The sequence below is a fragment of the Phascolarctos cinereus genome, unplaced genomic scaffold, assembly GCF_003287225.1.
Source record: "Phascolarctos cinereus isolate Bilbo 61053 unplaced genomic scaffold, phaCin_HiC Scaffold_9;HRSCAF=440, whole genome shotgun sequence".
NCBI classification, from domain to species: domain Eukaryota; kingdom Metazoa; phylum Chordata; class Mammalia; order Diprotodontia; family Phascolarctidae; genus Phascolarctos; species Phascolarctos cinereus.
In genome coordinates, this window is record NW_027556402.1 from 209,703,913 (window position 1) to 209,727,785 (window position 23,873).

Here is a 23,873-nt window from a genome sequence, read left to right on the forward strand (position 1 = left end):
TGCCTCAGCCTTGCTCTACCCTCTCCTATGCTGCAGTTTGTCAAATGCTCAGCATTATTTGGGGGCATCGTCTCTATGTGCTGCTGTGAGTAGCTGTGCCACAACCTTGGGGGCGTACCTTTAATGACATTGTTTTGAAAGTCAAACCCAATATTGAATCAAAACTTTGCTTTCTTCTTAGTCATTGGTCTTTAAAAAAGACGAATTTTAATGGTGCTGCTCTTAGGTTCAGATGATATTACAATGGGATAAGAGACTCTGTGTCTGAAACACTTAGGGAATTCTCTGAGTAAAATGGGGGAACCCAGTATTTTATATACTGGCAGGAAAAAAGATGCAGACAGACTTAGTTCAGTTTTAAATTTATAAGCAACCAGATGAGGAATCAGTGTTGCTCATTAGTTACCCTGGGACTGTCTAGTTCATATAGAAATTCGAGGGTTTATAGTCGGTTCATAAATTTAGGTAATTGTTGTCCAATAGCTAATAAGTCTACATTTTAATGAGTCAGCTTCCATAGGCTCTCCTCAATATGTGTGATTAGGCAGCCAGTCTGGGACTCCATTAAGGTCCAGAAGCCTAGATTCCAGAAATATGAAGTCTTGTTGTATTGTGCCCTGTCCAGATCACATTAAGGGGTGCTCAGATCTGGGGACCAACGTTTATGAAAGATGTTGATCAGCTGGAGAACTTCAAGAGAAGGGCAGTCAGAATGGTGAAGGGCCAAAGAGAACCATTTGGGGTATTTGGGCCAGAGATTAAAAAAATTGCCAGGGGAATAAGAGGGTCAAGCATTCAAAGGCCTGTCATGTCGAAGAGGCATTAGATTTACTCCATTTGGTCCCAGAGGGAAGAATCAGAAGCAATGGGGAGAAGTTGTAGAAAAGGCAAATTGAGGCTTGATAGAAAGAAAACTTTCCTAATAATCAGGAAATGGCCTACCTTGAGAGAGTCTGTCTCCTCAGAGCTCTTCAGAGCAGAGGCTAGACAGTCACTTATCCATTGAGTCCTAGTGAGAATTTTTTTTTTCCAGTTTTAGGTTAGACCAGAGGTCTAACTGCCAAGGTTCCTTCCAAATCTGAAATCCTAAGCTTCTGTGATCTGGAGAAAGAAAAGTGTGAGTCACTGGGTCATCAGAGTGCATGCTCTGCCTCCAGCTCTCCCTCTACCCCCAGGCACAGAACTGACTTTAGAACCGACTTATTTTAGCACATGGACCCACACTGGGCAATTAGGTGACCTAAGAGGAGGACCAGATTCCAAAGCCTGGGGTTGGGCTAAGAAGCAGCAGGTTAATAACACATTTGGTATTTGCAGACCTTTCTAGGCTGTCAATGCTAGTATATTTGGATTATATTATGTGATGTTCACTATTTAAAACTCTAATCACAAAGTTTAATAAAATTAGAAAGCTGGAATGATTCTTTCAGGTAAAAGATGGCCTGAAGGGTGTTCTCCTCCATACTCTCAGATGCAGGGTTACTTTCTACTATTTAGGCTTGGGTTCTGTTATACCCAAGGATTCTACTCTAAGTAAGTTAGTATGAAGGTGGACCGCAGGATGGATGGGTAGTAATTCTTGTCCCTTTGTCTTACTTTAGCCAAGGAGTGAACTAGACCTCCAGGGAACATTGTGGACCAAGCTCATAGCCATATGTTCTCCAGGATTGATCCTGCTGGCCCATTTATAATATCATTGCAATCTACCTGTAAAATCAAGGTTAGGGAGGAAGGCTGGCATAATGAGCAGAGCGCTGGACCTGGATTCCAAAGATTCCAAGGTCTGAGTTTCTGCTTTGACTTTATCACTTACTAGCTGTGCAACTGTAGGCAAAAACTTCTCTCTGGGCCTCATTCTCACCATCTGTGAAATGAGGGGGTTAGACTGGCATCGCTAAATGAACTTTAAGGTCCCTTCCAATTCTAACATTATGAAATCCCTAATAGCACTGACATTTTATGAATCATTTCCTTTAAACCACCATAATATAGCTTAAACCAAGTTTATTTTCCTTGAATTTCTTTAAAGGAAAAAAAAATCACTTGACACCTTAAAGTCCACTAAGTAGATATAGATGGCTTTATTGGACACCAAAAACAAGCAAACAAACAAACTTCATATCTTCTACTGTATAGAAGCGAGATGTTCAGAAGAGGGCAACCAGAACGGTGAAGGCCATGGATTCTTGTTCTCTCAAGATCGGCAGAAGGAACTGGGGACATTTAGCTAGCAAAAAGAAAAATGTACTGGGGGAGGGGAGTGTGAGTTTGGTCTTCAAATATTTGAGGGACGGTTGTGAAAGAGGGATTTAACTTCACTTTAGGAATAATAAATGGAAGTTTTAGAAAGGCAAGTTTAAGCTTCATGGAGAGAAAAAAATTCTCAGCATTTAGAGCTGTCCAAGACTAGAACAGGTTACCTTGGGAAGTAATGTGCTCTTGGAGATCTTTCTCGAAACAAGACTGGCTGACTGCTTGTGGAGGGGTCCTGCTGAGGCTGGGACTGGACCGGATGAGGTCTGTTCCAGTTCTGGGTGGCATGCTATAGTTCTCACTGACAGTTTCTGGAAACTTAATACGGAAACAGAAGGATTTATGATGATTGTTACCGCATAGGGCCTCAGTTTCCTCATTTATAAAATACGGATTGGACTAACTGATCTTTGTGGTTCCTTCACCTTCTGAGGCTACCAACTAGGGATCTATGTTTTAGAACAGGTGACAGAATTGTGATTCCAGGGATTGAATATCCAATTTGTAAAAGGAGAGAGATGAAACACTGAGCTACCTTTCAAATGATATAGTTTCCCAAATTTTATTTCTTCTGCTTTGATCCTGATGAAACAAAGCTTAGGAATTGAGTGAGTCGGTTTCTGTCCTGTCCTGGAGTAATGTTGCCTATTGCCTTCATGAGGCACTATATGAGAGATGTCATCCTCTTTAATGTGCCATGGCCACAGGCTGCATTGAGTTCTTGTTCACCAGGACAGAACTTCTTTTACTGGATGGAATTGACACATGGAAGAGTTTGACAAGGGGAAGAAAACCAAATGATCTTCACTGGAGAAATGCAGAGACCCTTCAGAGAAGCCTTGCCTCCCGACCTGGGCGCTTTTTAGAGGCGGGCCACCTAGACCACAGCAACTGGAACAAAAAAGGGGCCTACCATTTTTTTCTTTATACTCAGCCATCCCTAGATTTTTGACTCTGACCCTTACACATGTATTTGTCTAGCCCCTGAGTCATTGCACAGTATTTGCAGTATTGTGAAACTTTCATTTCTTTGGAGACTTGTTATATTAGAAAAATTGTTCCAAAGAAAGCAACAATTATGACATAAGCACATCTGGCTCTTGCAAATTATTCCTTATTAAGCTTTCATTTAATTACATGTGCTGAAAGGTCTGCTTTTGATTACTGTAATTTTTTTTATTTGTCCATCTGAATGATAGTAATGTTGGAAATTACATACAAACCACCTGGTTTTTTTCCCCCCTTTCCTTTCCCCACCCCCATAACTAATAAGGCAAAGTTTTAACTGATTTCCATGTGGTTGAAGAGGCAGGCTCTTCCTTATGTGAGATGGATGGAGCCTTTGCCACTGGTAATTCAACGTGAGGATTTAGTTGTTCTTAATCAGGAAAGAAGACTTTTCAGTGGATTTCCCAAGCAGTCATCCAAGTGCTCATTGCTGCCCCAAAGTTCATCTCTTTGCTGCCCATAGTTCTGGGTGATGCTGCCTGGATTTGGCTCATGGAACACCATCATTTCAAAAGAATCATAATTGCATGTAACCCAAAGAGCAATGGGAAAAAAATAGGAATGGTGGGTGTAGTCAGGTTGCAGGGTATTACCAGTGAAGACTTGCGCATGGTATAAAAATGCATCATCAACACCCATGACTATACAGAAAGAAGTAGGCTTATCCTATAATATTACTAATAACAGCAGTCATGAGAACTCACATTTTCTGTAGTGTTTTAAGGCTTGTGAAAAGTTCTCCTCACAACAACACTGAGGTAGGTGTTGCAATATTATTATTTCCATTTACAGATGAGGCTCAGAGAGGTTTAGTGACCTACCTATGGACAGCAAATATATAATCCAAGTATCTATATTCATGGTATCCAAAGAAGAAAGCCTCCATTATAGTGTATTGGATATAGGGGTATTTGTGGAAAGATATAGACAAGAATTGTATAGGGTAATAGGATTTTAGAACTGGAAGGGACTAGATTATTTGGTCTAAACCCCTTTTTTACAGGTGGGGAAACTAAGACCCAGAGAGGCTAAATAACTCACCCAAAATTACACAGAAGCAGAGCCATAATTTGAGCCTAAGTCCTTTGTCTCCTAAATCCAATGGTCTTCCCACTATATCATCTTGTCTCCTTCCCTGAGAAGGCAAGGTTGTAATTTGCACTGATTTGAGGGATCGAATGGACTGAGGCACAATATTCATACTCCTGAAATAGCAGATCCATTGAAATTATCACAATATCCGAGGTAATAAATTGTATTAGGTATATTTAGCATTATGGGAATGGAACATATATCTTTTTCAACTTTGACTTCAATAAACATAGCTTTGTTGTAAAGTTAAAATTTGTGAATGATGAGTGTACAGATTCCAGTACCATGCAGGTCAAGTTGAGTGAATAAGAAACTCATCCAGCTTCCTTAGGAAGCCTGTCAAAGGAAGACCCAAAGCAGAAAGTACTCTAGAGGGAGAGGTGATTGAGCAAAAAGGCAATGGGAAGGAGAGGGAACCCCTGACTTTCTCAGCTGATTACAGTCTGGAGGGAAGGAAGTAAGGGAACAAATTCCATTGACCACGAGATAGGCTGGCTAGATTACCAGATATTAGTTCCTTTGTCTGAGGGGAACACCTTTCAGTTGGTCCTTTGGCTTGGAAAAAAAGAATCACACCTCAGAGCAGTTATGCCAAGTAACACAGGGTCCTTTCCCATTGCTGAGGGCCCTCCTTCAGGTGATGTGGATGGGAAGAAATATGCTTTGAAAAGGAAACTGCACTTCCTTTCAGATATCAGAGGAAATGGGAGGAAAAGGGGCTTAACCGTGGCCTACTTAGAAATGAGGCCCTTGAAAACCTAGTAACTCCCTGTGGGTTTTGGGATCCAGGAAGAAGAATGAATTCTGTGGAATTGATTCTCTTTCAATGTTAGTGATAATTTCACCTGCAGAGTTGAGTCTGGCCCAGCCTGTACAGAGTGGGAAAAGTGAGTGATGCTCTCACTGTACATTGAAGTCTTGAGAAAGGTTCAGCCAGGCTTCTCAGCAGGGGATTCAGGAAGCTCACATAGCCAAGCATGTGAGGAAAGATGCCCTTTTCTCAAAACACCTAAGAAGAACAAGGTGGTGAAACTCTCAGGAAAAAAAAAATTAGTATCTAAGAACTTGATACCCTGGTAAGTCTTTCCAGTTTACCCCCATTGAGGAGAGAAATGTTTGCCTTTCCTATTTTGCAGCAGCTCTATGCGGCCCAGCTGGCCAGCATGCAGGTGTCACCTGGTGCAAAGATGCCGTCTACTCCGCAGCCACCAACCGCAGCAGGGGCGGTCTCACCTACTGGGATGAAAAATGAAAAGAGAGGGACCAGCCCTGTAACTCAAGTTAAGGTACTGCCTCTTGTGGGGGTAGAGGGAAAGGGTTTAGAAAATGGCACTGAAAGAAGCCTAGAAGCCTAATTTGTGTTTCAGAGTGAACTGCGGGGAATCTAGCCACGGCAAAGAAGCCTGCAGTAGACATCCATTGTGGTCAATTTCATGAGCATATTGACAAACAGGTGTTTCCCTATTGAAAACACTAGTGCCGTATTGTGAGATCTTTACTCAGATTTCCATATTCAACTCTGCAAACTTGCTTCTCAGGAGCATCTTTCCCTTTCCCAGAATTTTGGCTTTTATTTTAAAATATTCGTGAGTACAAATGGCAGGTTTTTAGTAGGCCCACAAGACTTAGCTCCACGCTTCTCAGATATGTGCCTGTTTCCTTCTCATGGATAAAACTGGAACAGGAGGAGCCCAGGTCCAGCCCATCCATGCTTAGGAAGTTGAAGGGAAAAGATTCTAGGCTGTGCTTTCTCAAGTTGTGAATATTTCTCACCATAACCTAGTATAAATATGGTCCTTGGGGAATGAGGAGGAGTGGGTTGTGCCATCAGCCATCCCTCCCCAAACTCTGGAGGACTGCACAGAGCTGCTGTGTTCTGATGATCTAGACTGTGGCCAGATATGCTTCCTTGTGAGGGAGCCACACAGGGCATGGCAGCAGCATAGAAATAACAACTTCATGGTGCAGCTGGTACCTATAGGTGGTACTGGTTCCTTTTATTATAGTATTTGCTTCCTTCGTGGGATTTCTAAAGCCAAACAGACCAACAGAAATGCATGTGCTTGGTAAAATGTCCTGTTCTGTGGAGAGAATGTAAAGATCAAACATTGGAATCAGGAAGACCTGTGTTCAAATCTTACCTGACACATACTTATTGTGTGATTATGGATAAGTCATTTAATGCATTAGTTCTTCAGGCAACTCTCTAAGATTATATTTTGCAGATGAGTTGAAGATCTGCACCAGTGAAGAAACTTTCCACACCAGGAGTTCCCTTTGATGATGAAAAAACAGGTTCAGATGTCTGTTGCCCCACCCCATCAAGACTCCAAACCCAATCCATTTAATTAGAATCCTGTGAGAAAAAAAAATAAGTAGTCCACACACAGCTTTTACCCCATTGTTCCAAATACTGGAATTTGGTGACCAGGAGCTCTGAAAATAAGTCTGTGGCCAGTTCCCATTTCATAAGACAGCCCTGATTATGGGTCACCCCCATCTCATTTATTCACATCCTCTGTGTTCACATTGGCAAAGGAGAGGCAGAATGCTCCACTGGGAAGCTAGACCACTTTGTTTAACTGTAGTTGCCATAGTGTGAGAGATATCAAACACCAGTGACTTGGTATATTGAATATTGAGTACTTTAATGAGCAAAAGTCATTTCACAAGTGAGCCAGCCAAATGGATCTGTCCCAAGCCAAACCTTTACTGGATGAGTAAAATTTTCCCTGGTTATATTAAGCATATATCTGCTGGAATGGAAGCCAGTACCATTCCAACTTTGTTGGCCAGCTGAATTCTATTACAGAGTTGACCACATGCAAATTCTTGGGGGTTTCCCTACATAATTTAACTCAACTATATTTTATTCTACTAAAAAGGAAGCCTTCTCCTTTATATTTGTTCCATTTACATGTAGCATTATAGAGGCAAAAAAAAAAGATAAAAGACTCAAAGTAAAAGTTGTTGGGGGAGGGGAGAGGGCTACTTACGCCTGAGAAGAATATTATCCTTCTTTGTCCTTGAGAATTGTGAGGCTGCAGCGTCATGTGCTGTGTCTGTCTAACTGAGTTGGTATTAGGGTGGATTTATTTGCACATGCTTTGGGATGGATCTTCATTTAAAATTCCAGAATCAATGTCCCAAGGGCCGCTTGACTTTGTGACTGATGCCACAAAACAGTTTGCCAAAGGTTTCAATTCAATCCATGTTCAATACAACTAACACTGAAAAAGTGACTACTAGGTTCCAGGTACTGGGTGTGCAAAGACTTAGAAATAAGACAACCTGAGATGACGCTCTGTTGAAAGCCGTGAGGAGAGCCTCCCAAATGAATCAGGAATATTTTGAAAGCTGCATTAGCATAGGGAGGGTGGTTGAAACACAATTGCATGGGATGATGCTAAGTAAAGGTAAGATGGATGTCATAAAGGGTGTTCTTTGGTGAGAGGGGGAAGAAATACAAACTTTTGTTCATTGAGATGGGGACCCTGAATGATAGACTTGGACTTAGGAAGATGCAGTTCAATCCTGCCTCAGGCACTTATTAGTTGTATGACCTTGGGGAAGTCACTTCATTGTTGTTTGCCTCAGTTTCCTTATTTGTAAATTGAGAATAATAATAGCTTCTTTTCAGAGTTGTAAGGATCAAATGAGATGAAATGTAAAGCACTTTATAAGCCTTAAAAATTTTGTATTACTACTACTACCACTCCTCCTCCTCCTCCTCCTCCTGCTGCTGCTGCTGCTATTACTACTACTACTAGCACCACTACTACTAATACTACTACTTTTCCAAAACTCCTTTGGCTTAAAAGTGATGGGGAAGAAATCTTAATTTCGTAAATGATTATATTTAAAAATATGCCCTCAAGCTTTTCAACAAAATTCAGTCTATTTCAACAATGACTCTAAGCGTCTCTACAGATATTGGTGAACTCTGAGAAATCAGAGTATTCAGATAGTTTGATGCCTTAGTTTTAATTACTACCAAGCGAGCACCAACAGTGAGTCAGGCTGACCAGTGCTTCTTCCTCCAGAGGAGAGCTAACTCAGTGCAGCCCAAGAATCCTCCTTCTTTCCTCTCTGGGTTCTCTTTGCTCATTCCCTTGTGCCTTGTCTGATCTGGAAGGGCCCTTTGGATGGTTCTAACACCCTTATTTTAAAGATGAGGAAACTGAGGTGTAGAAAGGGAAAGTGACGGTTGGCTAGTGAAGGCCAGGGCTAGGCCTACTTTTTACGTGGTTTGGGGCACGGGAAGGGGGGGGAGGTAATTCTCTGTCCCCAGTCCTGCTGTGTGCTCTGAACAATGATGGTGAAAGCCTTTAACTATAGATAGCTCTCTCTCAGACCCCAGGGGCCCTAGCAGCATGGGACTCATTATTCCCCAGGGACTTTTCTTTTAACATATAACAAAGCAATTCTTAGTTCTGAACATTTAAGTGAAAGTCTATATAATGTATGGAGACTCCTTTCCTCTCCCATGGCACCCCTCCCACCTCTTACTCATTAGAGTACTTTTGCATTGGACATTCTCCAGCTGAAGAAGTAGGCTGAAAGAGAGGCTCTTAAGGCCTAGCTGAAATAGAATTAAAAGTGAGACGTTTGTCCCATGTTCAGTGCAGAAGGGACACTGTCTCAAAATAAACATCCCATTAAAAATCAGCAGTGCAGAATATAAAGTGAGAGAAAGACATTGTTTTCAGCATGTAAAATAAATTGCATATAGCATGGCATGTAAAATGTAATTACAGTGTTTGCTTGCTCTTTTTAAAAATTAATTTTAAACATGGGGAGAGTCCAGAATATAGACCATGAAGAGTGCACACACCCAGAAAGCCACACGGGAGACACAGCCAAGCTGAAGTGTCCTGGGCAGGGGCCCAGGAGGTAGGAGTGGGGTGGGGGGTGGAGAGCTTGCCATGTTTCCATTTTTAAAAGACTCACAATTGTTTAATCTAAAATTGTGATTTGGAAAAAAAAAAATTAGCCACAGAGCCTATTCACAGTCCCAGGATCTTTACAGGGAGAACATGCACAGAAGCACGGAGGCGCTCCTAGAAATTTTAAATAATTCTTTGTAAATGCCCTAGGTTAATTTGGATCTCTGAAAACACATTAGGAAATTAAGCTGTAATGTGAGCTAATTCAAATTTTAATTTGGCAAAAAGAATGATCCAACTGCATAGTTAATGTAAATAGAAGCATAACACAGGGAAATTAATGAGGTTTCCTTTCGATGAATCTTCAAGGAAGTAGATAATTAGCTTCTTTTGTTATTATTGGAGGAGAATGTGGCATTGTCTCCGAGGTGTAAAATAACTGTGGCTTACTAAGTGATAATGTGTTTCATTTGTCTTGCTTTTTTTTCCCTTTTTAATAATTATTTATGTTAAACTCTCGCAGGATGAAGCCGCACAGCCCCTGAATCTCTCTGCCCGACCCAAGACAGCAGAGCCGGCAAAGTCCCCAACATCTCCCACTCAGAGCCTCTTCCCAGCCAGCAAAACCAGTCCAGTAAACCTGCCAAACAAGAGTGGCATTCCCAGCCCCATCAGAGGAAGCCTAGGAAGAGGATCCTCTTTAGGTAAACGTCAGCTCGGGGCCCATGGCAAGAACAATGGCCTCCTGAAAGCCTGGTGCTCCTGTCCCAGTGACCTCAGAAGAGTCATTTTATATGTTTCCTCCCCTTTCAAATGAGGGACTTGGATTAGATAGACTAGGGTTAGTTGCCTTTCAGTGCTAAGCCCCAAGGTCCTACAAGTTTGGATTGGAACTCAGTAGTGGAAAGAGGGCCAGTGGCTGGGTTCGAATCCTGGCCCCATGATTTACCACCTGGGTGATCTTGGGCAAGTCTCTGTTTGCTTGTCTGAAAAATGAAGGGCTTGGATGACATGCTCACAATCTGTGCATTTGTAAGGAAGGAATGTAGGAAATGAAAGAAAACAAGCTTTAGGTTCAAGTTTCAGATCTTTCATGATAACACCTGTGTGCCTTTGGGCAACTCATTTTGTCTCTCTCTAAGTTCCCTCACTTATCAAATGAGAGACTGAGCTCAATAATCTGCAAGGTCTCTTCCATCTCAAAATCCTTTGTAAAGGGCCGCATTATGGGCTACCTCACTCTAATCCCCTGTAGTGACCCAAGGGGAGGTGGAGACAGAGCCTAGCTATCCCCTAGACCAGCTCGTTTATTCCTCTGGGAAAGCAATGTGGGCGTTTTCAGTATCTGAGTCAGGATGCCATCACATTAGGCTCATCTGATTAAAAGGTTTGGTTTGAGAGAAGAGGGGCAAGGATAAAATGTTATTTTAATCAGAATACAATCAACATGCAAATGTCCTGGGGAACATTTGATGTGTAGTTTTATGTGTGTATTCGATGGAGGATTAATCCACAATAATGGTGTGTGGATGCACGTGGGTAGGAATGATCTTTTCCCTTCAGAAACTCTAGGGGAAAAAAAAGAAAGAGGAATGGGTCTCAGTGTGTCCTAGTGGGAAGAAAACTGTAGTTAGGGAGGCTGCTTTGGAGTCAGGAAGACCTGACTCTTTTACACACACACACACACACACACACACACACACACACACACATACACACACTGGCTGTATGACCCTAGTCAAGTCATTTAACTTTTCAGTGACCCTAGACAGGACTTCTTAACGTGTGTGAGTATGTGTGTGTGTGTATGTGTGTGTATGTGTGTGTGTGTGTGTGTGTGTGTGTGTGTGTGTGTGTGTCTGAAAGAGAGAGGGAGACAGACAAGACAGACAGAGACAGAGACAGACAGACTCCTTTGGGAGTCTGGTGAAGCCTGTGGATTTCTTCTCAATAATATTTGTTAACTACATTCATCATTGAAGGAAGTACTATATTTTGGTTAGAGGTTAATAAAAATAATGATGTATTTATTTTTTCTATCCAAGTTCACAAAGCCCTTGAGATTTATCTGTGGATCCCCCAGGTTAAGAATCCCTGCTCTAACATTAAACTACAGAACAATTGCTGATCTGCGTTTTGTTAGATGGAGTTTTCTCATTGAGTGTTCCCTATACCAACAAAATCACAGATCCAGTCTGAAAAAAAAGTATCAGAAACCTGGGGATAAAAAAATAAGTCTCTTGTCCTTCTAAAATTTATATTTATTTGTATCTATTTATATGCTAAATGGTTAAGTTGATTTTTTTAATTACTCAGAGTTAGGTTGAGAATAACATGGGAATTCTTAACCCCTCCCCACATGGATGTGTGCATGTATACACGTGTGTACACCAGCATATGTCCCTACCCTCCAACCCCTCCTGCCCAGTGTGTTCTTGTATGCACTGCCAGCTGGTTTTTCCCAGCTGGCTGGCTGGTGTGGTGACATTAAGTTTGAACATGCATGCGTCTGTCTGTCTGCTGGGGAGTGCTTGAGCTTGGCTGTAGACAGGTGGATCAAGTTAAAACTTTACCACAGCCGCCTAAACTTACTAGGCGGTGAATAATTGCTATCTTTTGGTCTAAAATTGGAAAATCTTATCCAAAGTACTCATCTTGCCTACAATAAAAATGAAACTCATGGAGGAAAATTAGTTTGTTTGATATAGATATTTCTCCTCTCTCTCAAGATCTTTTTTCCTCTCTGTGTCCCATGGATGGCAAGGAGAGTAAATATTGAGCCTCCCTCCCTTCCCAGCTTTGTCCTTCTGTTAATGCTGTGCCCACGCAGGAAGCCCTGCTGCTGTTCCAATGGGGGCTGAGAGCAGCAAGTGTTGGGGTTGGGGGTGGGGCAGGCAGGGACTGGCTTTCTCTTTGTAAATAACTTAGGCAGCATGATCTGTAGAATGCCTCATTAACTATCTGCAGCAGTTTGGAGATTCATCCTGGCTTCAGTAGGGAGTGCTACGGATCACCTCCCTCCCTTTCTTTCCTACACTGGTTGGACTGATTGACTCTCTCTCCTCTCTCTCTCTCTTCTCTCTCTCTCTCTCTCTCTCTCTCTCTCTCTCTCTCTCTCTCTCTCTCTCTGTCTCTTGGTCTCTTTCTGTGTTTCTCTTGTATATCTGTCTCTCCCCCTTCCTCTTCCTTTTCCTCTCCCTCTCTTTTTCTCTTTACCTCTTCTCTTGTTGACTCATGAGCACATCCTTGATGCTTTCCCATGGGATACTGAAGACAGCTCTCCTACAGCACGCACACACACACACACACACACACACACACACACACACACACACACTTTCATATCAAAATGTAGAACTAATCATCTTCAGAGGTAGAGAGAATTAAGGTTGGCCTCTGGGTATGTGCCATAGTGCCAAACTGGCATAGTAAAAGCTAGGTGGGCCAAGAGTGCTAGGAACTCCCCAAGTGGATAATAATAATAATAATACTCTTAGCACTAAAGATGCCACATGGTATAGTGAGTTTGTACTTATAGGATTGGACTTAAAATCAGCAAGACTCAGGTTAGATTCTTTCCTCAGACATTTGCTAGCTGTCTGACCCTGGGTAAGTCATAACCTCCCTGAAATAATTTCCTCATTTGTAAAATGGGAGTGAGGGCAGCTAGGTGGCTCCATAGTGCCCAGAGTCAGGAAGACTCATCTTCCTGAGTTCAAATCTGGCCTCAGGTGCTTTCTAGCTGTGTGACCCTGGGCAAGTCACTTAATCCTGTTTGCCTCAGTTTCCTCATCTGCAAAACGAGCTGGAGAAAGAAATGGCAAACCACTCCAGTATCTTTGTCAAGAAAACTCCAAATGGGGTCATGAAGAGTTGTATAGGATTGAACAACAACAAAAGCATCCACCTTGTAGATTGTCATGAAGATTCAAATGAGACAGCATATGGACAGCACTTTGCAAACTCTGAAGGGTAAATATCTGTGTTAACTGATTTTATGACTACCCATTTAAATAGCTTACGGTGAGGTGACATTTGATGTTTGTAAAACTCTTTACAAACATTAGCTGGATTAGGTGGTTGTTAGCAAACACCAATACTTCAAAAATTCTTTGTGATAGATGGCATTGATATGGGCCCAGACTCCAACCACAGGGAGGCTCCTTGAGGCGCTTTTTGTGCCCATTTTACAGATTCAGAAACAGAAGGTCAAGAGAAGTAAAGCTTTCAGCTGGGAGCTTGTCCAAGGACAAGGCTACCCTGCCCACTTGCCGACTAGCGATGGAAGCAGATTCACTTCAATTTGATCAGGTTTGCAGAAAGGCTACCACTTCTCCGCCGGGTGTTTGCGTCACCCCCCCCCCCCCAGTCATTGAGAGGTTGCAGAATGTCGGGGGGAGAAGGGGCGGGGAACAGACAGCCACTTGCTTGTCCCCGCCCACTGACCCAGTCTACACCATCTCGGATTTGGCAGGATATTGGGTCGGTGACGGTGTTGGCCATGTCGTTGCCACGGCCCAGGCTTCCTAACAAGGGCATGCTGTATTTGCAGATATCCTGTCCAGTCTCAACTCGCCTGCTCTGTTTGGGGACCAGGACACGGTGATGAAAGCCATCCAGGAGGCCCGGAAGATGAGAGAGCAGATCCAGCGGGAGCAACAGCAGCAGCCGCACAGCATGGAGGGCAAGCTGGCCTCCATGAACAGCACCGGCCTAAACAACTGCAGGAGTGAAAAGGTAAGAGGGCAAGAGGAGACGCGCGATCACACCTGCTTCGGCCGGGACTCCTGGGCAGCCGTGAAGGCGACCTCTGGCCACAGGGTGCCCACACCCGTGTCCTCGCGCCAGGCGAAGCTTTGCTCTCCCCCTGGCTTCATGAGCCTCTCACCCTGGGCCCACCTGACTCTCTTTGGGATCGCTGATGTGGGTTTGTGGCATTGTGGCCTCAAGCCCAAGAGTTCCAACAGAACCTGGAAAACCCAAGACCCCCCCCCACAAAAAAAGAAAAAAGCGGCCTCACACAGTTTTTCCACAGGCAGCGCCCGCTGGAGCTTGTACACGTGTGCTAATAGCCTCTTCTGAAGGCTTGGAGCTGCAGCATTGGGGGCAGGTCCCCATCCCCTTCCCACTCCTACCCGGACTCTCTTAAGTTACTTAGTATATCAAGGGATGCTGTGGCCCAGAGGTCTAGGCTGCGGGCTCAATGTATCTTGGTCACTTTGACCATGAATTTTCAAGACAACAGTGGACACTTTATTATCTGTAGGTTTCCGGGACATACCTTTTCTTGTGCCTGATTGGCCAGGGGTAGAGGGAAGAGAAGGAGTCCCCCAAGACGAGTGTCCCCCAGCTTTCTAGCCTCCCTGTCACTGGCTGCCTGAGCTGTCGGTTCATATCAGGTCAGCCAGAGTGTAGCAATTAAAGACGATGGGTGGCTGACAGATCAGCCAGTCGGTGGCATTGATGGAAGGACAGAAGGAGGGAGGGAGGAAGGGCAAACAGTTATTGCCCGCCTCCCACTTCTTCTCCTCTTCCCCCCTCCGCTAAACATCTGTGTGCACTCTGTCCTGCTACCAGGGTTACATCAGCAGACAGTTTCTTTTGACAGGCCTGGGGAGATGTGAGAGGGTAAAAAGCAGATATTCTTATCTACTCACTGGTATTAGCCACTGACTTCTCAGCATTAATTCAATTCAACAACAACAGCAACAACAAATCATCAAAATTTAATGTGTGCTGGAGATACAAAGACAAACAATCTTTGCCCTCGAGGAACTTGTACTCAACTAGGGGGAATCGTGGGTTTGTTAGATCTTTTGCTGTGAGTAGGTTTTGATGAGGTAACAAAAGGAAAAGGGAGAAAGGTACAAGGATCATGCCAGTCTGGCTTGGAGGTGCTGGAGAGATAAGGGGAGGAGATCATAGCACCAAGTCATGGAACTGGTATGGAAAGAGAAGACTTGGGAAGGTATACGCTTCATTGGTTTCCCAAGGTTTCCCAGCTCTGGAAAGAGTTGGAAGGGGAAGTTGGTAGTAGCCTCAACGTAGCCCTATTAACCTATTTTTAAAAAATCCTCTCATCTGCTGGAGTAGTGCTGATTGAGCTGTCTAGTATGCCCTGGTTCTCAATAGATATGTTGCTAAATCAACAGTTTGCAAAGTGCTTTCTTCACAGTTCTGTTAGATGACTAAAACAAAAACCATCATCCGCATTTGACATATAAAGAACTCAGAGAGATGCAGTTAACTATAGTCACACATCTAAGAACCGTCGGTTACAGGTTTTGAACCAAGTTCTTCCAACACCATGCTTTCTTCTTCACATATCCCCATGTTCTTACTCTATAGGAAGTCTTATTTGATTCAGATGACCAAAATTATCATTGCATAGTCTAAAGGGATGCTGCCTTAGGCATTTTTTTTGGTGGGAGGGAAATACATATACTTGTTTTATTTATGTTCTTTAAAATGGAATATGTGTAGATGATGATTTGATTTGGACAAAAACTGAAGGTAATTCAGTGTCATGATCAGAATTCAGTTTTCAAGCATGGCACACACTGTGCGGAGTTGAATCTGTGGTTTGGACCCCATGTAGTCAGGCAAACCTCTGTCCTCAGGAGTGAATTGGTGTTAGGCTGGACCTGCCTTCAAGTTCATGATTCTGCCTTGGTCAGATACCACAATCCTGTGACTCTAAAGACTCATGCACAGTTGGAATGGAAAAGAAGCAGCAGCATTGGCAGGATCCAATTTGAATACTGTAAGCTAATTTCAAGTTTCTTTTCATATGAATTTTGTCTCATTCATCTAAGAGAACAGGAGTTCTTAAACCAGGGCCCACCAATGCCCTAGCAGATGTGTGGATAGATTTCAGGGGTTTCATGAACTTGGATGGAAAAAAAGAAAACTAAGTTTTCACTAAAATTCATGCTATTTCCTTCGATTATTTAAAAAACATTATTTTGAGAAGGTGTCCATGAGGCTTCACCAGACTGCCTAAGGGGTCCATGACCCCATATCTAGACTACATATAGACCATAAGAACATGGGATCCTGTAATTCTGAAGATTTTATTTTGGAAGGAATAGATAGAGGCAGAAGAGAGTGGGAGGTGAGGGATGATATTCTGCTTTTCCCACTCCCAATTATATTCTTAAAACACACTTAAACCTGACATTTTGATGTTTTATATACATAAAACCCAAATTTGTCCCAAATGTGATAAATCTATACATATACATTTATTACATATCCGTATAATGCATGTATATGTATCTATAATATGCTTTCATGCATATATGTGTCTACAAATATATTTACCCCTGGAGATGTTACAGTCTATTGGACAAATCCATATTTTGGCACTTTAAAATGAAAGATTTTTGGCCTGCTAGGCGTTCTGGTTGGCTGTGTCCCCGGGTGTTTAGGGATTGTAGCTTGTAGGCACAATAGACTGTAACAGCACCTTTGGGAGGGGTTCTGCTCCATGGTTGCAGGGTGGTGTGTGCCCATGGATTGGGAAAGGCCTGCCAGCATAAAGTACTTTTGGAAAAAGTGACGGGTCAGGTCTTCTTTGCCATCTCAACCAACAAAATTCCACCATTGCAAGCCCAGTTCTAACTCCTCTAACTCCTTAGATCCCACTCAAAGTGAAACTGCTTCCCAAATTTTTCCGTTTTGTCACCTGATCTACAGAGTATTTTATGTATGACGATTCAAGGTTGAGTTTTCAGTTTCTTGCTCCTGCGTCTTCTGCAGAGACAGAACTAGGACCCACCATTTGGAGGGAGGTGAGAAGCTAGGCCTTGGTGGCGAAAGAGCAGGGGTTATTAGCAGGGTCACTTTGGCTGAGGGCACCTCTCACGCTTGGATGGACAAGTTTTCTACGTATGTGTGGATGGTCAGATGACGAGGAGTCTTCTGGTAATAGTCATCGTCATGACCTGACTCAGGTGTGGGCCTGGGCATAGTCCCATTGCTGAACTGAATGAATGTGATTTGAGACTCCAGGACGCACTGTTTGGGGGTGGCAGAGAGGAGGTGGGGGTCCCTTGTCTCATCACGTCATCATGTCATCCACTTCCACTAGAGGACTAGACTGCTTTTGCATCCTTGCTGCCTGACAAAGACGCTTAGAGAGATTAGAGTCAAACAACTGCAGAGTGGGAAGGAATTGGAGAAATCATGTAGTGTGATTCTATTTTTTGTTGTTGTTGTTGTTGAGTCCAGTCCAACTCTCCATAACCCCATCTGGGGTTTTCTTGGCAGAAATACTGGAGTGGTTGACCATTTCCTTCTCCAGCTCATTTTACAGATGAGGAAACTGACTTGCCCAGGGTCACACAGCTAGTAAGTGTCTGAGGCTGGATTTGAACTCAGGAAGATTAGTCTTCCGGACTCCAGGCCCAGCACTCTGTGCACTATGGTGCCACCTCGCTGCCCCATTCCATTTTTACAGATACAGAAATTGAGCCTAATTTGCCCCAAGTAACATGGGTACTTTTCATCTTTGACCCTCAGTTTTCTCATCTGTGAAATGGGAATATAACATTTGTGCTATCTACCAGGAGTCAGGAAGTCTTGGTTCAGATTTGATCTTGGGCACTTACTAGTCATGTGGCCCTGGGCAAGTGACTTAATTCCTGTTTGCCTCAGATTTCTCAACTGTAAAATAGGGATAATAATAGCATCTACCTCCCAGGGTTGTTGTGAGTATAAGATGTGATAATAATTGTAAACTATTTAACACAGTACCTGACATATAGTAAGTTTTATATAAATGGTAGCTATTTTTATATTTCTTATAGAAATGTTAGATGATATTGTTATGTTGTTATATCAGCCTCCTGGTCTTTTTTGAAGGCATTCTGTGTGAAATGGTCCCAACACGAGGCCCTATGCCGCTGGGTTTGTAAAGTGCTTTACATTTCATCTTATTTGATTCTTACAACAACCCTGAAAAGAAGCTGTCATTGTTATTGTCAGTTTATGAAGGAGGAAACTGAAGCAAACAGCAGGGAAGTGACTTCCCCAAGGTGATATGGCTGATAAGTGTCTGAGGCAGGATTGAACTGCATCTCCCTAAGTCCAAGTCCATCATTCACAGTGCCCATGTAAAGGACAAGAGTTTGTACTTCTTTTATATGAAATGTTCTCCTACTTCTGTGATTCTAGTCCCATGACTCTCCTTTGAGCCTCAGTTTCTTCATCACTTATGAGACGCTACACTAGCTGGACCTTGGTTTCTCTCAGCATTAAATCCTATAATTGAAAAGACAGAATTAATCAGCTGGGATTTTTTTAATGCCTACTTTTCTGTATGAAGAATGACAAGGAAAACACCCAGCTAGTATCTCTTTAAGACTTCCTTCACCATCTTGGAAGGTGCTATTGGGCAAATATCATTTCTCTCCTTTTTACAGATGAGGGGAACAGGAGGCACAATGAGGGTGAAGTTACTTGCCCAGAATCACACATGTAGTAAATAGCAGGATTTGAACCCAAGGCCTCTGAATCCAAACCCAGTGTTCTTTCTCCTTTGTGGTGCTGTATAGGCTCACCCTGGCAAAGGGATAGTTCGTCGTCCTTATGCGGAGTTTAAAAGAGAAAAAATAGCTAAACCCTGAAGTTCCGTAGCCTAGGCCTGCCAATTCCAGGAGGAACCATTTATTTTCTGAAAATGCAGAAGTCTCTGCCTCTCTCGGGTCTGTCATCCTCACCCACTGGGCTCGCTCAGACTCTCAGCTGATGTAACACTGCCCCCTTTGATCAGAAGTGGAAAACAAACTGGACGCCAAGCCAGCCCTCAGCATGGCACTGTTGTGGTTGCCTTGCAGCTCCGCAATGGATTCAGATACTCATTGTTGCATGCCAGGATAAGTTTAGGCGTGAGATCAATGCAGCCACCCGACAATGAGGAAAAGGAGAGTGGGGAAGGCATTGTTCACGAAGGCGTGTTTGGAATGAACTCTGAGCCCAGCGGCCAGGCCAGGGAGGGCGGTGCCGGGTATTGCTCACAGGTGAACAGAGCCCGGTGACTCAGGATTATCACTTTGGTGTACAATTGATCCATGTGTTTAGTGGCTGCACATTTCTTACTCAGCTCTGACGTGAGTGAGGTCCCTGACGTGACAACGGCCCGTGGAGCACCTGAGGCAGAGTTGAATGTGTTGTTCTGAGTGACAGCATCATGCCTGTACGCACACTTAGTGCATGGGAGGACACACACACACACACATACACACACACACACACACACGCCGCCATCATCCCAGGCTTCATTTATTTGATATGACCAAAAGTTTGTCACATAGAAATTCATAGCTGAGCATCTTCCAGGCAGGAAAAAAAAAACTTCTAGGGACAGTGTGGTACAGTGGAAAGACCCTGAGCTTGGGAAGTGTGGCTTCTGGGTCTGCTTCCACCATTTCCCACCCATGGCACATTGGGTTAGATTCTTGGCATTCTCAAGTCTCAGTTTCCTTACCTGTAAAATGGGAGCAATACTACTTCTCCCCATCTCACATGGAACAAATGAGCTCATGGGCCTAAAGGGTTTCAGAACTATGAAGTGCTACAGATAGGTGACTTGTTATTATTGTCTAAGCAGATGAGACAAACTAAGGCTCAGAGACATACCGCCAGCTGCCCAAGGTCTCCTAAGAAATAAGTAGCAGAGATGAAATGCAAACCCAGCTCTTCTGATTCCGTGGTCAGAGAGAAATAGATAGCTAAATCCTTAAGTTCCGTAACCTAGGCCAGCCGTTCTAGAGGTAGCCATTTATTTTCTGAAAATGCAGAATTCTCTGCTTCCTGCTTTACAGAAATCTCTCTTTACATTCTGCTGCCTTGACTCCATACCTGGGTAGGAACCCTTCGGCTGTTGTTTTCCAAAGCCACCCACTCTTTATCAAAAGCTATGGACCTAATTCAACTTAAATTGCAGAGCTATAAATCACAGTCTTAATGGAGTGCATGGGACTCAGTTATTAACAGCAGCAGCTGATGTTTCTGTAGTGCTTTAAAGTTTCTGAAGTGTTTGCCACGCTTTAACTTACTTGAGCTTCAGGACAGCCTTGTGAGGGAGGTGCTACAAGGATAGTACTGCCCATTTTACACAGAAGGGAAACTGAGGTTCAGACAGGTCTCATGTGTCAGAGGTTAGATTCAAAGGCTCGGTTCAGGAGCATCATTGTAGCACACCCTATGTGTGTCTATGTGTACGATGCACATTTCTTTAGCCTGTGATGCACATTCCTGAATCTCTGTGAGGATGCACAGAGGCATAGATCCATCTGAACCCATCACATCCTGGTCAGTATTCAAAGTCACAGGACTGGCCATAGAGGCGACAAATAGCTGTGTCAAGCTATTCCAATGTTCCTTTGATTTCAGTTGTCACAACTCCTCTGGGATTTGCTTAGCTACAAAGTTAGGACCTAATTCAAAATGAAATAATAAAACAACAGCAGCAATAAACTTATTTGGCTTCTTCTCTCTGTACCTGTAGCAGGAGAATACAATGTCTATCAGTTCACCTGGCTGCCTGAAGGAGCCTCCTTGAAAATAGGGGTTACAGATTATTACTTTATTAAAATCTCTCCGTAGAGTACCTCTTATGTACATGAAAAGATAGATGATTTCTCCAAAGGGGCAGAGTCCAAGAAGTGGGTCTTCTGCTCCACAAGGTGGAAAACCAACACTTTTAAAAAGTGAGATATAACAAATATGAGTGTTTCATGCAGTCAGCTCACTACCATATGGCAAATCCTTTCAGATGTCTTCAGTAGAGCTGATAGTCTGACCCCTCCTCATGTCTGGCATATTTTACTGTATTTATGTTAACTTTTAATACAGGTTGGAGTGGGGAAATGAAGACCTTTAGAAATAGTTGACCTTTCTACTGCATTATAATCATAGAGAACAACATAGAAAAGTATATTATAGCCCCTTTGTTCATAATAATAGCATCAGAGAGATGGAAGACATCTCAGACATCATTCCTCTCCTTCAAACTCTCCATTTTACAGTTTAGGAAACTCTGGCCCAGCTAAGCACCTCAAGTGGCTTAGTCACATTCTGACAGTGAGGCCCTTGTGGGGACTAGACGCTAATTCTTCTGCCTCCCGGTCCGTTGTTCTTTAGTCCACTACCTCTCTGCCTAATTCTTACCATTATGCCTTACCATTTCTGAAACAGACAGTATGGAGTATTGGATAGAGAAATGCTAAACGCTGGGAAGACCTGCGTTGAATTCCCTCCTCTGACACATGCTGGCTGTATGACCCTTGATAAGCCATTGCATCTCTCCATACTCTACCAGACAACTCTATAAGACTACACATAGCAGAGATGGTGTCAGTCTGTTTTGTTGGAAGCGTCCTTGCCAGGGAGTTCCTAGCAAAATCACCTAGGTCCAGTCTCTGTTCCTGTTACTGAAGCAATATTCTTCCTTCTTTATCATCAGGGTCACACTTATACCAGAAGACTCAGTAGCTCACATTTATATAGCACTTAACTCATGGCAGTCTTGTAAAGTACACAGTGCATGTATTATTATCCCCATTATACAGATGAAGAAACTGAGACTTATAGTGGTTAAGTGACTTTCTGGCAAGGTAGATGGGGTGGGGTGGGGAGTTTGTCACATGGTTACTGAATGTTGGAGTTGAGACTTGAAGCTAGCTCCTGTGACTGAAAGTCTAATACTTAGAATTATAGAAAGTTATAACTGAATGTGACCTTAGAGATCATCTAATCTGACTTCCTTATTTTACAAAAATGAAAGGACCTGAGACCCATTGAGGTTAACTGACATGCCTAAAGTTATTATTATTATCAATAATAGCAATAATTATGTATCAACATGTATAATATATAATATATATAAAACCTTGAAGTTTGCAATATATGTAATATATTTATATTGCAATATATTATCTATTTATATAACATAAATATATATATATATATAATATATAATTTACATAAATATATACATAATATATAAAATTGTGACATTTACAAAATGCTTTCTAGATATCATCCCATATAATTCTCACAGGCAATCTGTGATTGGTAATACTGTAAGAATTATTCTCTTCATTTCATAGACAAGAAAAGGGAGTCCCAGGAAGGTTAATTAACTTTTCTGTCCATGGTCACAGAGTGAGTATCAAAGCGAGAATCTGAACCCAAGTCTTCCTGACTCCAAGTCCAGAACTCCCCCAGACCCAAACCTGTGCTTTTTACTCCAAGGCCAAGTCCAATGCTCTCTCCAAACCACCATGCTTCCAATTGATCCAACTGGACTTTTTCTTCAATAAGGAAGAAAAAAGATCTGATTTGTAGATGAATACAGTAGGAAAATACCTTATTGGATTGCAAAATTAAGTGTGACTTATTCTCACGGGATGCTAAAAGTGTCTTTTCTTTTTACTATACTTTTCCATGTCTTCCCTGTCCTTCTGTCATTTTCTTTCAGGCTCTCCCACGGAGCCGATGGGATGAAAAGCGCTGATCTCGTATGGTGGGGGCAATAGCAGTCTGTGTTTCCCTAGGCTGATCTTCACTTGAAGTTAATTGAGATCATCCCCTTTCCTTGTTAAGGACTCTGACTCTCCTCTCCTTCCTGTCTTTGCATCAGGCCTGTTGTAGTGTAAGCATTTTGGCACAAATGCAGGAATAAACACGCCCACAAAGCTAATCATCCTTGAATTATCCCACATGTCATGAATGACTAACGTGATAAACAGGATGTCCTCACTAGGCATGACACATGCAGTGTCAGGGAAGTCGGTGTCATAGATCCTGGGCGTCAGATGGATTGAATGTTGGGAGCCACTCACCCAAGGCAGCTTGTAAGTCATACCTGAGAGAAGCTCCTAGCCCCCCCTCCAAGTTTCTTATCCTGCAAATTACCTATGTTCCCCAGGTGACTTGGAACACTCAGTCAAGACACTGAACCGTTTTCAAACATTTGAATTGGACAAAATTCAAAACACATGTGGCCAGGAATTTTTCAGTTACATTCTTTTAAATATATTTAAAGAAAATATGATAAATATTTATTATAGTTTCTTGATGACACCACAGAAACTGGATTGGAGTCCTTTGATTCCTGGGAAGCCTTCTATAAAGAAACTTTAATAACAAAAGCAACAAAATAAAAAGGGCAAATTGGATTTTTCAAAACCAAGTAAGGCTAGAAAATGCAATGTTTAGTTTCAGTGTAAAATACTAAACTCCTGAGGAAGCCCGAGTCATTTCTAAATGTCATCCTTGGACCTTTACGCAGATTCCTGATTTTAATAAAAGATATAACTAAGGTAGGGCAACTGGGACTTTTTCCCAGGGCACCAAAATTTAGAGAGAGACAAAAATATGTGAAGATCTTCAATAGCATAAAACAAATTCATTTAACACAAACATAGCAAGAATTGTTAGTTAGAAAGCTCCAGAGCTCTTTCCCCTCAGTGCTTGCACACCAGGAAAACTCCTCCATCAGCGGCAGCCTCCTGGTGACCCAGTATACATTTTTCCTCCAAGCAGTTATGCTTCCAATGATCTCCTTTCTGCCTATCCCCAAATCCATTCCCCCTACCTGTGTTTTGTGTCACTTGCTATGGGTAT

At 42.7% G+C, this 23,873-nt stretch overlaps 1 protein-coding gene across 1 annotated transcript in view; it reads left to right on the forward strand.

Annotated features, from left to right (window-relative positions):
• SOX6 (SRY-box transcription factor 6) overlaps positions 1-23,873 on the forward strand; it is a 520,387-nt gene that overhangs the window by 422,298 nt on the left and 74,216 nt on the right. The window contains 3 exon segments of the mRNA XM_021005404.2: positions 5,490-5,639; positions 9,763-9,943; positions 13,792-13,976. Of these exon segments, the coding sequence (XP_020861063.1) occupies positions 5,490-5,639; positions 9,763-9,943; positions 13,792-13,976 (516 nt within the window).